This window comes from Antrostomus carolinensis, unplaced genomic scaffold (assembly GCF_000700745.2).
Source record: "Antrostomus carolinensis isolate BGI_N321 unplaced genomic scaffold, ASM70074v2 scaffold7958, whole genome shotgun sequence".
In the NCBI taxonomy this organism is placed as follows: Eukaryota; Metazoa; Chordata; class Aves; order Caprimulgiformes; family Caprimulgidae; genus Antrostomus; species Antrostomus carolinensis.
In genome coordinates, this window is record NW_010334928.1 from 10,311 (window position 1) to 26,822 (window position 16,512).

The 16,512-nt window shown below is 37.3% G+C and overlaps 1 protein-coding gene across 1 annotated transcript; it reads left to right on the top strand.

Moving 5' to 3' along the window:
- Window positions 1–3,224: 3,224 nt before the first annotated feature.
- On the top strand, window positions 3,225–16,157 carry LOC104529903 (dihydropyrimidine dehydrogenase [NADP(+)]-like; the record flags this gene model as incomplete). Its single annotated transcript, XM_010174341.1, has 3 exons — window positions 3,225–3,368; window positions 13,185–13,325; window positions 15,987–16,157. Coding segments are annotated over 3 exons (456 nt in total), but the record flags the coding sequence as incomplete, so codon positions are not given.
- Between the last annotated feature and the right edge of the window lie 355 nt (window positions 16,158–16,512).

Consider the following 16,512-nt stretch of genomic DNA (forward strand, 5'->3'; position numbering starts at 1 on the left):
CAGACTGGAGGCAACATTGAAGTATAAAATAAATCGGATAATGACATTACATTCAATATGGGAAATTCTTCACACATGAGGCAAACAGTATTTTTGAAACAGATTGCCTCATACTGGTACCTCAAATTTCCATGAGCCAGTGATCCCTAAAATTGTTTGTGTAATTTCTCCCTTTACCTGGTGACCCCTTGTCTCTGAAAATCATATTAATGAAAATTACTGTTTTCCAGTGTTCTTTTCAATGCCCCATTTCATCAGCATATCCCAGCAGGATATACTTCAGAACCACTGGAGTATTGTAGGAGACTGTTGCTTATTTTTTATTTATTATTACGATACCTAGCTGTGCCAGCTGAAATCTGGGTCTTCTAACAGTAGATAGCATCCAGCCCCTTAGTAGGAAACAGCTCCCAAAAAAGTAACTGATGACTACATCATAGAGACCTAGGTGGACTTTCCGAGAATAAGGAGCAGATCAGTTTCAAAGTTAGAAATAAAGTCTGGGTCGTCTGACGCATATTGCACTGCCCTGTTCACTAGCCTGTTGCACCACTTAGGCTACTTGCTGGTATGCCCATAAAAAAATGCAGCAATCTGAAGTGGAGGATTCTCTCTACTTTTTACTAATAGGAAACAAGCACCTTTTTTTAGTTCATAATATGCTCAATTACCTTGAGATTGATCCATGAATAAATTATAATCAAAACAGACTTATTCACCTTAAAGCTCTCCTGGCTTAAGGTTTCATTGTTGATTCATTATGTTGTCAGTTCCCTATTGGCAGGGTAATGCTTTTTTATATCTGGATAGAGACCATTTTAGTGGAAGATACTGTTATCTTTAAATGAGTAGGATTTAGCTTTTCTGGTGAGAATAAATTCATCAATTACGAATCCCTGGAGAAACTACTGAAACAAAAATCACAATGTTGCTGGAGATTTATACAGTTCATCAGTTAAAAGGCAGCTTTTGGAAGTCTTGGGGGGTGGAGGGGGAAGGATTTGGATTTTTCCTTTCTTTCTGTAAAATACTCCAGCACAGAATTTCAAGCTTCCGGTTTTGTGGTAATGCAATTAAAAAAAAAAAAAAAAAAAGAATGCCACTTAATATATTTATTTTGGCTCCATTCTTGATGTTATCCCTCCAATAGAAACACATAGAGACAGAGGGATACAAATAATGCAGCTATAGACATCACTGATACACATATATATAAAAGTAGACAAGAATTATCTAATTACTGTGCTTGTTGCAATCTTCTAAGGACTTACTATGATCCACATATTCATACTGTTTTTTTCTAGGCAGATGTTGATATGACAAAGATAACAGTGTATGGAGCCTTTAGTGACATTCAAATATCTGTATTTTTGTGCTTTCTTTGGGAATTGTGCTGTTAAATCCCTCATGTGTTTAGGAAGATATTCCCTACAATCATTAGAGATTATTTAATTTTAAGCTCTCTTAAATATCCATCTCTTCAGAAGTTATTTCAACATGTTTCCAGTTTTGCTATATCCTGTAACTCACTTCATTAAAATACTGTTTGCCATTTCATATGGCCTTTGACTCCAAAATGTTTGAAACCACAGCTCTGAACAATAAGCGTTCCCTATATCTCTGCATTACTCATAAGGGGAACCATCAATAAGTCCTTCCTAAGCTCCTGAGGCTACATTTTCATGTATTATTTATTGTTATAGAAAAGATTTCTGGTTTTCAGTGTTGTTTGATGAACTTTGGCTTGGCTGCTTGTGAACTACTAGACTCCAAACATAAAATAACCAGACCATTTCTGTGGGCACACAGTCACCTTCTCTCAGGTCAGTGGAAGCTCATTGTGAATGCCCAAGCCTGGACTAAGACCTAGGTGTTTCTTTAATTATTTTAGATTCCATTTAATCAATTTCTCGATGGAAAACAGCAATGCACAGTGAAGACTAAGGTTGGATGTTGGTTTTTATTTGTCATAACAAGAAGCCTGAGGTTCCAAGGCTGGGTATACTGGGTATCATGACTGACAGAGCTCATTGAGGAATTTTTCTCCTAAGGATTAGCAGAAGAGCAGGGTAACCTCTTCTGGATTTACTTCATTTTAAAAAGTAATAATTTCTAAATTTTTAAATAATTCTGTTTTTAAAATTCACATTGAAATTCCCTGTTAAAAATTTGATAACCACAGCAGTACTGTATCTTGTTTGATATGCTCTTTGAGGTTGTATTATTAGCGTGAGTTAATGCTAGGAACTGCTGAGGCTATGTATCCCCTGTTACTACCTGATAGTTTCTGCAGTACTGCAGTAGCTTCTGAACAGGGTTTAGTTAGGTGGATAAAATACTTTTGCAGAAGAAGGAACTAGTTTCAGGGGAAGAAGGGCATGGCCTTTTGCATTAAGTAAAAATCTATGTTTTCTCCATTTTTCATTCACCTAAGTCTGTGATTGTGGCACAATACAGTTATCCATATCTCTGCTAGGTAAGCAAAGGGACTTTTTCATTCAGGAAGCTGAGTATTTTATGAAATTTGAACCAGCACTTCCAAGTTCTTACATGAGACATGAGTTTTACAATTCAGTGAGATCTTCCTCTAGAGTTTCCTTAATTGGGTTCAAGGATTAAATGTTGCAGAAAAAAACTGCAAGGGGGACATAGAAGTAAATTAGATTAGAATATGTTTCAGTTCATTTGGTGTCTGTTAGCCTTCCTTTGACAGGTCAAGACAGCCTTCTGTTACCAGAATGAAAAATACATATTTGTGAGCTTTTAAAATATATATTGATATATTCAGATATCCATATAAATAATCTTAAACACTGTTGGAACCCTTCTAAGTAAACTGATAGTTTTATGCTACCTTTCCACATACTATAGAAATAAAGTTACATATTTGAATTATTTAACATGATACATTTTTATATATAAGCAAGTATGCAGTGGGGAAATAGATGACTCTTGGATGCTGACCTGCAATTCAGCTATTTTTCTGCTGTAGTGTATTAATATTTTAATATTCAATATATATTTTAAAGTCAGATCCTGAAGTTCATATTTGATTTTTATTCACCTCTCACTCTGGTACTGTGTCACTGATTTCAATTTCAGCTTCCTGAATAAGAAGCAAGTTGCGCTCAGCAAGGACTTAAGGATCTCACCCTTGGGATTGGACTCACCTTTTTGTTACACCCGCTCTTGAACATAATCATGTTTCCTGATTTTTGTTTCAGAAACTACCCAGTTTTGGGCCTTACCTGGAACAACGCAAAAAGATAATAGCTGAGAACAAGATTAAACTGAAGGAACAGAGCATGGCTGCTGTGCTTCCCAAGAAAAAGCATTTCATTCCAAAGAAGCCTATTCCAGCAATCAAGGTAACAAAAATACATGCTTACGCATAAGAAATTATCAGCCATCAGGCAGTTGACATGCACAGTCATTTCTAGCAGTTTGAGTTGGTTATTACTGCTTTTAAGCTTGTTAGAGGGCATCAAAGACAACTATTTATGCAGACTTTCTAGCTTTTAACCAAAATCGATGGGAAATGATTTGTGATGTACATGCATAGGTATTTCCCTAATGTCATTTTTCAAAATGAAGATATTCAGGCAATGGAATAGTAATTGTAGAACAAGGCATGGGTAATGCCTTGAAGAATGAAGTATCACTGTTAACAACCTATTTCAGTTTGACTTGCTACAGTATGAGCTCAGTTTTGCATGATAGCTTTTGATTACTTGCGATGTGCTAAATACTTCCATCTCTCATTTGGATCAGTGGAAAAGGTTGGTGTTCAGTACATATGAAAGCTGTGTCATAGGTTTTCAGACTGTATTTTTAAAGCTGGAGAATGTTTGTCTGCATAGCTGATCCACCGTCTACAATGAGTAAATGTCAAGGTGAAAATAAAACCTGTAACCCCATCTACTGCATAATCCATACATTGGAGCTTTACCCTTCCCTTACGTAGCCAATAAATGTCAATAAAATGAAACATCAGAAGTTAATTATTCTAGGTGTTCACTGTAGACCTTACTTAAACTTCATGTCTGCATAGAAAAAGAAGCAGGCAAAAATATATTTGTTTTTAAATCAGGTTTCTCATGTAGGCCCTTTAAGCAGTGTGAAAATTGTATTTGTTGAGTTTCTTGACTGTCTTCCTCCTAAATGTGAGAATGTCAAGATATCTACAGATAGGTAACTTTCACTGTATGATCAGACCTGTTTGCAAAAATAAGGCCAAACATAAAATACATTATGAGCAGTGGCTCAGAATAACACATAATTCCCAAGGGAATTTTGCAGCTTACCAACACATGCAGTATTCCAAGTTGACTGGTAGAATTGCAAAATCAGCCAAGGAGAAATTTTAAGTCATATTCCTGTTTAAGTTAAATAATTTGCCTCTTCTGTAGATATCTCTCAGTTTTTTAGACTGCTTATTTTGGTTTATGTCATACTATTGAAAATCACCCACCTCCTTTTGTGCTGAGGTTCCCTTCTTTATGTATACAAAAACTTCCAAAGAACAGCAATCTTTTTTTTTTTTTTTTTTTTTTTTTTCCACACTATGATGAGCATTCTCAAAGCCTACTCGACCTCAGAGGTTTTATGGTTCTGTTCTCTTTGCAGGGAGGGTATTGATGTAGGCAAAAAGAGAAAGAAGAAGCAACAACCAATAACTGCATTTTCAATGAGATAGCTTGCTTCTGAAAAAACAGTAGAAAACAAAAAAACTGATACCATCGAAAAGCGAATAAACTGAATGAAGGAAAACTTTAGCAAGAGGGAAAAACAAGCATAAAGACTTGAAAAAAACATAAATAAAAAGTTGAGGTCAATAATTTATCAAGCCTAACTCCAAGTACAAAAGCAAAAAAGAACCAAGTAGTAGGAGATAGATTAAAAAGAAGATAAGAGGCCCTACTGCAAGGAAGAGGAAAATGAATTCCCAAAACCAAAACCTTTTGTTTATAAAGACATTCAATACTTTTGTGTGGTGTCTATGAGGAGCTTCTCGGACAGAGAAATCAGGTCAGCCTCTTTCTCACACTTTTATTTGAAGGAGACTAAAAAAGCCATTAGAAGAAGGTGGGAACCACCAAAGCTATCTCTTGACAGTCTTTCATTCTGACCATCTCTTTCGAAGCGAATGTTTTAACCATGATGAGAAAAACAGCAATGAGAGATGCCCACTAAGAAATAGGAATATACCTGGGTTTTGCTTGAAGTAGGGAACTTGCCACTACAAAGAAAATTTTAATAAAGTTTGTTATTAATAGATCCATCTATTATTATATTGTGGAGAAAATCTTTCAGGAAGATTCAGAATATTTGTTACAGAAGCTGAGTGAAGCTTAATGAAAAATGGTGACTTACCTGATACCCTTCCCTGGTCAGGAATTCTCCATGGCAAGAGGCAGAGGAGCTCAGACTTGAGTGATTTATTTGTAACTGTCCAAGAAGTTTTCACATGTAGAATTACAAATCCCAGACCTTCTCCAAGTAGTTCTGTCTTGGCTGACCCTCTAGACAGAGAAGAGGATACATTCTGTTAGTTCAGACTAGGATATCAAGGGGGTGGGAATGGTCAGCTCTTATAGCTAATCCAAGCCTAACTCTAGTTCTCTAGAGCAGTGAAGAGGTATTCTTGAAAGCTGATTGAACCTGAGAGATAGTTGTCCTTGAAAGAGCTATGATCCCTGCTTTGGCTGGTTGCATTTTTGGAGGGTTGCTGTAAATTTCCTGATGCCTGCCCAGAACTCACTCATCTGTCTCATCGGCTGTTGGGTTGGTAATATGTAAATTCCAACATTTGTTTAAATTCCACATGCTGCCAAAATGCCTTTTTTTATAGATTTAAAACCCCTCAGTGATTATCCAAAATTTAATTTAATTTTTCAATGGCTTTTCCTGTGATTTTTCTCTTTATTTTCTCTATTTTTCAATATTAATTAAAATGGCATACTTTGATAATCAGTAGAGTTATTTCTAACTTGTTCATAACATCAGAATTTCTGCCGCATGTGGATATGTGTCCTGGATATTTTATTTTCAGTTGCATTTTTGTACAGTTCCCACACATGTCTTTGCCTACCTCAGGTTACCTTGTTATTACTTTAATGTCTTTCTTTATACATTCCTGTGGTTTTTTCCTAATAATTTAGTTATTTGTCCTCTAGGACCTACACCATAATATTTAGTCATCATTTATCTACTTATTTTATTTCTTCCTTTTTCACTCCACAAGTCTTGCTGTAGAGATTGGCCTGTTTGGTACTTTAAACACTCCGGCATAGCTCTTCCATAGTTTGTCAGTTTAGCTGGGGCAGGACATGTTGTTCCACCTGCTGGAAAAATATCCATAGAGATCCTCAAGCCTAAATTCCTTGTGTTTGAACTATTTTTCACCCTTGTGTGTACAGATGTTTACATGGTCTTTTGCACATACATATATGCAAGTCTTTTTATGCTGATGCCAGAAGCACCCAGCAGGAAGCCAACACCTTGGGAGGCATCTAGCCACATTTACTCCAATGCTGTGCTTAATCTATAAAATACTCTTGAGAGGTGAGGTATATTGATCTAGGCACAGCTCTACTATGCCATAATGGTGTACCATTTGGATCCTTCCTGGCATGTATCTGGGTGGTTCAGCATAAATAGTTTCAGCTTGTGCTTGCCTGCCTGAAAAGACCATATTGTAATCTTCAGCGTGGAGCTGTTGCGTATTTCAGGTGGAACTATGCATATGGTCCCTATAATTTATGGGACTCTAAGTCTGCTTCTCCCAACTATTTACTCCAACATGGATCACAGCAATAATCTCTCCTGCAGTAGCCTGTAATGATCCCTTCTTTATCACAGTACCTCAGAGAATTCTCATTTCATGTGGCAGTTTAAGCACATTTAAGTCAGTCTTCAGATATAGGGAGAAATCCTAGAGTTCAAACCTCCTTTTTCCCTCCCTGCTCTGACTGTAGAAGGACTGCCTCAAGTGGTTCTGCAATAGAATAGAATAGAATAGAATAGAATAGAATAGAATAGAATAGAATAGAATATTTCCATTGGAAGGGACCTACAATGATTATCTAGTCCAGCTGCCTGACCAATTCAGGGCTGACCAAAAGTTAAAGCGTATTATTAAGGGCATTGTCCAAATGCCTATTAAAAACACCAGCAGGCTTGATTCTGAGATTCTGTGATTGGCCACCTCTCTAGGAAGTCTGTTCCAGTGTTTGACCACCCTCTTGGTAAAGAAATGATTCCTAATGTCCAGTTTGAACCTAGGCTGTGGCATCTTTTAACCATTCCTACATATCCTATCACTGTATCTCAGGGAGAAGAGATCAGCACCTCCCTCTCCACTTCCCCTCCTCAGGAAGCTGTAGAGAGCAATGAGGTCACCCCTCAGCCCCCTTTTCTCCAAACCAGACAAATCCAGACTCCTTAGCTCTCCTCATAGGACATTCCTTCCAGGCCTTTCAACAGCTTTGTTGCTCTCCTCTGGATGCTTTCAAGTACCTCAACATCCTTTTTAAATTGTGGGGCTCAGAATTGCTGGGGCACACTGCTGACTCATATGGAGCCTGCTGTCAACCAGCACCCCTATATCCCTTTCTGAAGGGCTGCTCTCCAGCCATTCCTCTCCCAGTTTATACCGGTGCCCACCGTTGCTCCATCCTAGGTGCAGAATTTGGCATTTGTTAAATTTCATCCCATTAATCATTGTCCAATGCTCCAGTCTGTCTAGATCTGTCTTTGAGGCTGCCATTGCTCTAGCAGCCCATAAGAGGAAGGGCACTGTGCTACTGTATGTAAAACTGGAATGACTATGTATTCCAGATCATGGCTGATTAACATTTTCTGCCTTAACATCTTGCCAGTTCGCTTGTCTCTTGTCAGGGCAGCACGTGAAGCAGAAGTTATGGTGAGCTGTCCATGGTGTCTCCTACTGTTTTCTCTTGCAGCTTTCTGTTACATAGAAAGTATCTGTGGGCAAGTGAAAGTAACTTATTTTGATATGCTGTTTGTCAAACTGCATTTTTCCACCATGATAGTACCTGTTCATCTAGTTTTATAAAATACCCATGAAGTTCCTTGTTTTTGTTTTTGTTTTTTTTAATTTAGTTTAAACTAAAATCTCTATCAACCATATGGTCTTCTGGTTCAAATCTTTCCTGAAATACACGCAAGCATATTAAACAGCATTATATCTAAACCGGAAAATTGAGGCACTTTACTCTGTTAATGTTTTGCCTTTTCTGAACATTGATCATTGTATTCCAGCTCTTTATTTTTCCTTTTTTTAGCCAATTGCAATACCACTTCATGGCTACTTAATTTTAGAACTCTCTTGTGTTAGAGACCTGTGTCAGAGGCCTATTGAAACATAAAATTTACCAGTTGTGTGGTTTTTTTGCATTTATTGCATCAAAGTTTTCATAAGGAATTGTGATAGATTCATGAGGCATAGTTTTCATACAGAAGCCATATTGAAGCATGTAGTAAAGGTTCATTTGAGTTATTTTGTAAGTCTTTCATTAGTTACCACTGCAACTGTTTTACTTGCTTTACTGAAACAAGGCTTAGAGGTCCTTAAATACCAGAGCTAACCTTTCTAACTATTGGCGAAACATCTGTAATCTTTCAATGCAAAGTTAGTTTTAATAAGATTCATATTTTTGTTAGCCATTTTACTGTAAATGCACAATAAGAGGCAAGCATGTGTGTTTAAACTTGCTATATGAGGTATAGTACTTGCACTGTGTATGGCTTTCTAATGATCTAATGAGACCTGTGATGTTCATCATCTCTAGAGCACAGTGTGATCTTTTAAAGTGTGGGTTGTATGAAGATGGACACAGCAGGTCTACAAGGAGTCATACCTGAACCATGAATTGTATTTACAAATATAAGTTTACTGATATGATGACTAATGAAAATCTAATCACCATAAAATGTTTGATATGTTAACACTGAAAATGCAGCTACAGTAATAAAAATAATATCCTACTGAACAGATCTGTTCCTTGTGTATACTCAAAACCACATCTGCCTAGCTTAGTGACAAAATTAATTTTTTTCTGTACTCATTAGTAACATAAAACTAATGGATTCTGCTTTCATTCTCTCCATAGCAACTGAATTCCCTGCCAGTTCTAGTCACAGGACTAAATTCCTCTGCCAGTTTGTTCAGTACTATTTTGTTGAGAAGAGTGGGACAGCACAGCAGTAATCAAAACGAGCATTCTAGGTCCCAGAGATTGCAAAGGTGTAACTTAGTACAAAATTTAACTTCCAGCTTTTTTTTTTTTTTTTTTTTTAATTGCTGCTGGTAATGTGTAAGCCAGAAAGAACACAGCTTGACTTTCAGAACCTGGCTTCTATTTGCAGGTCTGGCAGTTGGCAAAAAAACCATTATACTGTAAACAGTGCAAATTTGATCCGGAGGCCATTGAGATATACCAAGTGTGGAATCCCATAGTGCCATTTTAGACAGTTGCTTTTTGGAGTGTAACTGCACTTTAAACAGTGAAAGCTGATTATTTCTTGCTGCACTGTTTATTTTGTTCCAAACGTTTATGATTTGATGGAAACAAGAAGCTCTGAGATAGCTTGAGATGCTGTAAAAGAGTGCACCTGCAAAACATCTTTTAAGTACCATTACTTTTTTAGTCAATAAAGTCTTGAAACTTTGCAGATGAATAAAGATACAGTTTTTGCTTGAGAGAAAAAAGTAATTAAAAGACATAACACCCAGGAGTGTAAATGAGCAGTAAATCATTGACACAGTCTTTTGAAATCACTTTCAGGCCTCTAAAATGCCATCATCCTCCTTATTTGGGATTCTGAGTCCCCGAAAATGTATTTTGTGAGATGTGAGAAGTGAGACTGGGTTACAAATTCAGAAATCACCATGCTATATGCATTGTTTTTGTTATTCGCTTTGTAAGTTTGTAACTGGAAAAATCTATTTTGATAGTGTTCTTCTAAGCAACCATTTCCTGAATTATCTATCTAATGCTATCCCAAACCTTGGAATGTCTCCCTCCTGTCCCCTAGCTGCTTCTCTGTAAGGCTATTAAACACCTCACTCCTTTCCCATTTAAAAAAGCCTTTTCTAATTTCCAGCTTTACATTTATTCATGGTTGGCTTATAATCGTGTTCTTGTGCCAACATTGTCGTTCAACTTAAATAGCTCTTTTCCCTCCATAAAAAGAGACATCATAGTCCTGCTCTGCCTTCATCTCCTAGGCTAAGCTTCTTGTTAGGCTCTTTTTGTCTTCTCTCATAAGCAAGGCCCTCCATCCCATGATTATTTGAGTAGCCCAGCTCTGCAACCTGCTTGAGCTTTGTGGGTTTTGTTAAGGATATTTAAAGAATACAGATGTGAATCCAGAAATTCCCTAAGAAAATTGTTAATCAACTATACCATTTAAACATCTCCTTTTATTCAATTAAAAAGTCCTTCACTATCCCGTGTTGATACTTTTACAACAGGAGCAGGCCATGGAAAGCTACTTCATTCTATGTTGTACAGGTTTTACATAATTTCTTCAAATTCTCCAGTACACAAACCAGTACTTCCAGATGACATTTGTGACATACAAGTGGAATGTTTGGGGGCTATATACACAAAAGAGAGGGTTATAGGACACTTAATATTGCTGAGGGCAGTAGATCACACAAAGACACATGTATTTTGAAACTGTAGCAGGTGTGATATAGACAAGTCTATATGAGACTTGAAACAAGCTAGAGCTGATTTCTACAACTACAATTTTTCAACTGATACAGAAGACTGCAGAAACATGAGAACTGTAGCAACCTGAAAACTGCTGAGCAATTCCCACTAAATCCATGAACTTTTCTGAGTAAACAATGCAAATGAAAATACAGCGGTGCGAGCAGTTTCTAAGAGATCACATTTGATGGAGTTAGATATTGTAGTTCATCAGTGGAGGTACAATAAAGAGCTGTGTGTTTAAGTCTAGTCCTTTGCAACACCGAAGTAAAAAGTATTAGCTGAAACACTTTCATAGCAGTTAATTGACCTTTTACAGTGGTTTAAGCAAACAGATTTTACTTCAAATTTGCAGTGAATTTGGACCATGTACATAATCAGCTTGCACAGCTCTATTGACGAGTGCTAACTCATTAAGCTGTGATAACTTGTTCACTTAGAGTCATCTGTCCACACTCATCATGCTGCCTTTAGCAATGTGCCATAGCTGTTTTATGCTGGAAGAGCATTAATGTTCTCTCCATGTTGCTGAGGAGAATTGGAAGGCTTTTAGCATTGACTGAATGCAACCAAGGTATTTCACATTGTCAGACAGAAAACATTTGAGTGGTTTTGGATCCAGAAAAGAGTACAATTTCCCTGTCCTTCTTCCTGGGCTTAGGATGTGGTTGAATTTCCTACCTCAACAGTCATTAAGAATAACTTCATAGATCCTAACACTGCATCCATCAAAGAAAGAAATTTGTCTAATTGCATAAAGTACTGTTATAATTTATGTGCTGAAGGCTAGGTAGGCCTCAAAGTTAAAACTACACTGAGATGAACAGGAGTCATTAATTCAGGAAGTCGAGCTGTTGTTGCAAGTTCTCAGCAGACTCAGGAAGACAAGGTTGGACACATTTTTGCATTTAATTCATGTAGCAGAGCTTTCCTTTAGCCATAAAGCTAAAAAGCCATATTACCCTATTGTTCTGATGTGGCATAGGAATAATTAGGGATGCTTAGTTTGTTTGAAAGTAAGGCTGCCCAAAATAAGATATGAAATTAAAATCTAAGTTACTGTAATCTGATTCTTCTGCAATGAGAACTGAAAACAATATATAGAGCATTGTATGCAATTATAAATTATACAGGTTAAATATATCATGCTACTACACACTTAAAATGATTGCTAATAATTTCAGAATATTTTTTTTTGACTGATAGGAATAAGGTAAATATTGCTTCAAAAAATACTGAGAAACAGAATACAAAAAGAAATCATTGTCATGTTTTTTGGTGATGCAAGACCAAAGGTAAATGCTTTGAAGCTTATAATTCTGGGCAGAGTTGTCTGTGTCTCGTATTTGGCTTGATCTTGAGCATTTTTCAATTGACTTGGATCAAATTCCATAATCAAAATCATGATGACTTCTTGGTTTATTACAGTAGAATGACTTTGAAGCCAGCTCGGCTCTCCTATCACTCAGTGAGATTTCTCTAATACTTAACAGTTATACCCCTTTTAAAGCAAAAGTAAAATGTATTTTTTTTAAATATCCAGACAACCAATACAGTACCACAGAGTGAATCTTTTAAAATGCAGTCGTGTTCATCATCTGTGCTATACTTCCACAAGTTAAACTAATTTAATTGAGGAATAGCTGTAGTCCAAAGGACCTGGGACCTGTCTCATCTCTACCATAGACTCAATGAAGCTGAACTGCCACTGAACTATGCAGTTTCCTTTGATGTAAAGTAGAAATGATTTGCATCAGGTAGGTCCCCAACAACTTATTTTAAAGGGCATGTCTTCCCCTTGTGGTATGTACCCACACACTGTCCTGCCATACACCTTCACTTTTGCAGCACGGATGTGTAAGGTTGATGCCACAAATTCCTCCCTATGAAGTTAACAGAACAGAATCAAAACTTGCAGAATTAGACCCACAGCTTACTGCAATAAACTGATGATCATGTCATTTGCACATCTTACTAAAGAGAGAAAAGCAGTTATTGTTCTTTCTGTCATACCCCTTTATTTTCTTTCTATGAATTCTTAAATCTATGCTAATAAGAAATGACCAAGGATAATCCAATTGTTTGTTGAATATGTCTCTTATTTTGTGCTCCAATTTGTTCCTTGAAGATTCACACAGTAACGGCACATTCAAAATCAAGTACTTAATGTGTAACCTCTTTGTAGAACCGGTTGTGTACAAATATATACTTCCAGTGCTGCCTACATTCAAAATGTTCCAGTATGGAGCATTCATCATATTTTACAGGAGGTATGAAGGTGAGCAACTTGCAAGTCTATAAGAAAAATCCTAAACATCATCACAGTGCATGGCCAAATCTTCCATATTAAAGTACTAGGGAGTGCTCCTTTGCAGCTATAGAAACTGCTTAGGTATCTTCTAAATGAGTCAATAACTTTTTTTTTTTTTTTTTTTTTCCTAGGATGTAATTGGAGAAGCACTGCAGTATATTGGAACATATGGTGAGCTCTGCAATACAGAGCAAGTTGTGGCTCTGATTGACGAGGAAATGTGTATCAACTGTGGCAAATGTTACATGACCTGTAATGATTCTGGCTACCAGGTAAGAGCACAGCTGTAATTAGCAGAGAGGCACAATGAGTTATCTTTCTGCTGCTGAGAAGAAAAGAATCCACCTTCTGTTAATGAGCAGGTGGTAAAAACAGATGTCTAAAATATTGGATTCAAACCCCAGCATGCTCCCAGGCTATGCCACGCAAGCCCTGCCTGAGCTGTTTGCCCAGCAATGAGACCACCCAGCATGACTTCTTCTGGAGGGCTATGCAGGGTGTACATCATCTCACTGGCTCATTCTGGGTCACTCTCCCAGTCTCTCCTGAACTGCAAGTGGGATTCTTTTTTAAGAGGAAGAAAATTAAGGAGATCCAAGTCAGATGGCAGTAAATGTAGTTCTTTGATGGTTTTCAAATACAAGAGGGAGAAAGAGAAGAATACATCCTTTCCCACCAAGGGGATGCGGGGAGACAAGAGCTGTTCTTATTGCCAAATGCTTTTTAAGAAACCTAGTCCTTGTTCCCTCAGCATAACTGAACTTGAACTAATTCAGGTTTCAAGCAGGTGGGTTTTTGTTTTGATTTAATTGAGGTACAAATCCTTTTTCCAGGATAGCTGCCAGGGCTTAGAGCAGCAGGTTGAAGTTTGCAGAAATCATTGTGACCAGAAAATAACACAATTTTGAGCTTTGGGGCTCAAAGTTTGCAGCGAAGTATTTCTCTGATTTCCGCTCAGTACAGTAACGTAAGTTGTATGAAGCATTTCTATGTGCCATTCCTTGCCATGTCCACTGGAGCTGATGGACTGGTCTCCAGTAAAAAGGGCAGTACAGGAGGACTCGTTCTTTTAGAAAACCAAAATAGGATCTAGCATAACCTCCATGGAATCAAATATGCAGTAAGCCATAATTCCTACCTGACTTTTTCCAGTCTGAGACTAGGTTTTCAGAAACAGTATTTTAACTGAGTACCAAATTTCCTCTGGGCACCATGACCTTTTGTTTATCCTTAATTCAGTCTAATCAATAGTAGGTCTGATGAATTTAACTACATACAGTCAAAGAGAGAAGTCTTCCCATTTAAAATCAAATCCTGCAATTAAAACAAGTGTGTCAGAGCAAAGGTAGACATGTTTTTTTCCCACTGATATGAGAAAATTAATGCTGCATTTATACCAGATTAGATTACTACAGTAGCCTTTTAACTGTCTAAATTTCTTCTCAACACTGCAATCTTCACCTCTTATCCTTCCATCAGATTTCCCAGTGAAGGGGAGAATATAGTGCTTGGAGAGCAAAAGACTGTGTTTATATTTAGTAAAACTTTATTTTCTGTAACTGAAAAAAAAATAAGCCCCAAAACAAAAGTTTAAAGGCCCAGGAGGTTTCCTAAGCACAAAAAAAAGAAAAAAAAGAAAAAAAAAAGTTTTTTTTTTTTCCTTTATTAAATAAGGAAATTGAAAAGAAATTAATTGCAAAGAATTGCAAGTAAATTCTTAATTGCAAAGAAATCAAACACCACCTCCCCCTTCAAAATAGCATATGCTTTATGCCTCTCTTTGTTTCAAACATAACCAAGCTGCTTTACAGAGCTATCACTTTGTATCACTCTAACAGAAAAACTTTCCTTAATTTAAGAAGGAGTCTTTCTTAAATACTCACAAACCAAAGCTCTCTTTGTGCACAAGCTAAACTAAAACTTCAGGGCAGTTAGTATCTACTTCATGCCCTTGCTGGTTGCCTCAGCAACTTCTCTGCTTACCTAGTAGTGAAACCCCAAATGCCACCAATCTGCCTTTGGAGCCAACCTGCGCATCACCTAGTACCTCCCATCTCCTCCCGGGCTCCCCCAGTTGCTGACTTGGGCTAGGGTTAGGGAGATTTGCTAAGGCACCACTTGTTTGCAGACAAGTGAGAGTTCAGCTTCCAGGCATGATTTTTCCTTCCTAAAACTCTTAAAAGTAGATTCAGTGTTTTTATTTTTATTTTTTACTTTTACTGAAGCCTTTGCGGTTGTGTGATGCTTTTGCTTTTGCTTTTAATTGCTATTTCCATTATACTAGAAGCTTATTTCAGTGAGACTGCAATTGTTATTTCACATTCAAATACACTTATCACCCTAATTGGTAATGAGGATTCATTGCATGAAAAGGTGAGAATTAAAGCAAGCTCTGCCTGCCCAAAACCCAGATATCCCTTTCGAAGATTTACAAAGGAAAATAATCATACGAGGCACAGCGAGCTGTTTTTCTCTTCTGTTTATTAAATTATGTTGTTTATGCTGTGCTGAAAATGAAAGTCAAAAGAAGGCATTGTGGCCAGCACTGTGCTGAAGCTGTACAGGCACGGTCTGGTGTTCCCTGTGAACCAACAACCCTGGCAAATTGGTGTCTTACAAAATATTTCCTTTATACGAAGGAGAAATATCCCTCTGGGAGTTTAAACACCATGGGCCAAACTCCTCCTTTTCTAACCAGCCCTCATGACCCGTGAGCTTTTGCTGAGGTATAGTTTGGCCCATATTTCTAATTTTAAAGTGTCAGGAGAGGGGGTTGTTTTGTTCCCTGCCAGTTGAACAGTTGCTATAGCTGCAGTGCAGAATCACACTAAGATGTCTCCAAGTGCTGTAGCACAGGAAATGCAAACACTAAAATGGGAGCAATTTTGACCTTTTCCGTGAGTGACATCAATAACATTTATTCCCGTTCGCAGGCTATCCAGTTTGATCCCAAAACCCACCTGCCCACGGTTACCGACAGCTGTACAGGCTGCACCCTGTGTCTCAGCGTCTGCCCTGTTATCGACTGCATCCGCATGGTTTCCAGGACAACACCCTACGAACCAAAGCGCGGGCTGCCCTTAGCCGTGAACCCCGTGTGTTGAGGTGATCAGTCCAACAGCTAATGTGAACTTTACACTTGTTTGATACAATTGATTTGCTTTCTAATTAGTTCTTGAAAATCTGCTCTTATAGAAATATGTAATATTGATAGCCGTTACAAATGAACATTGTGTTTTCCAATTATTATTTTTACAACAATTAAGTTTTGAAATTACAGAAAGGCAGCAATTAGTCAGTCATGGCTGTCAGTTATCCACTATTTGAAGTGTAACTTTCTCCTTACAGTTCATGCTGTAATTTCAAAATTTCTCTATAGACTCTTTAATCTCTATGTATTTTCTGGCTGTAAATATAATTAAGAAAGCATTTTTAATGAACTACAAATCAATGTACAAG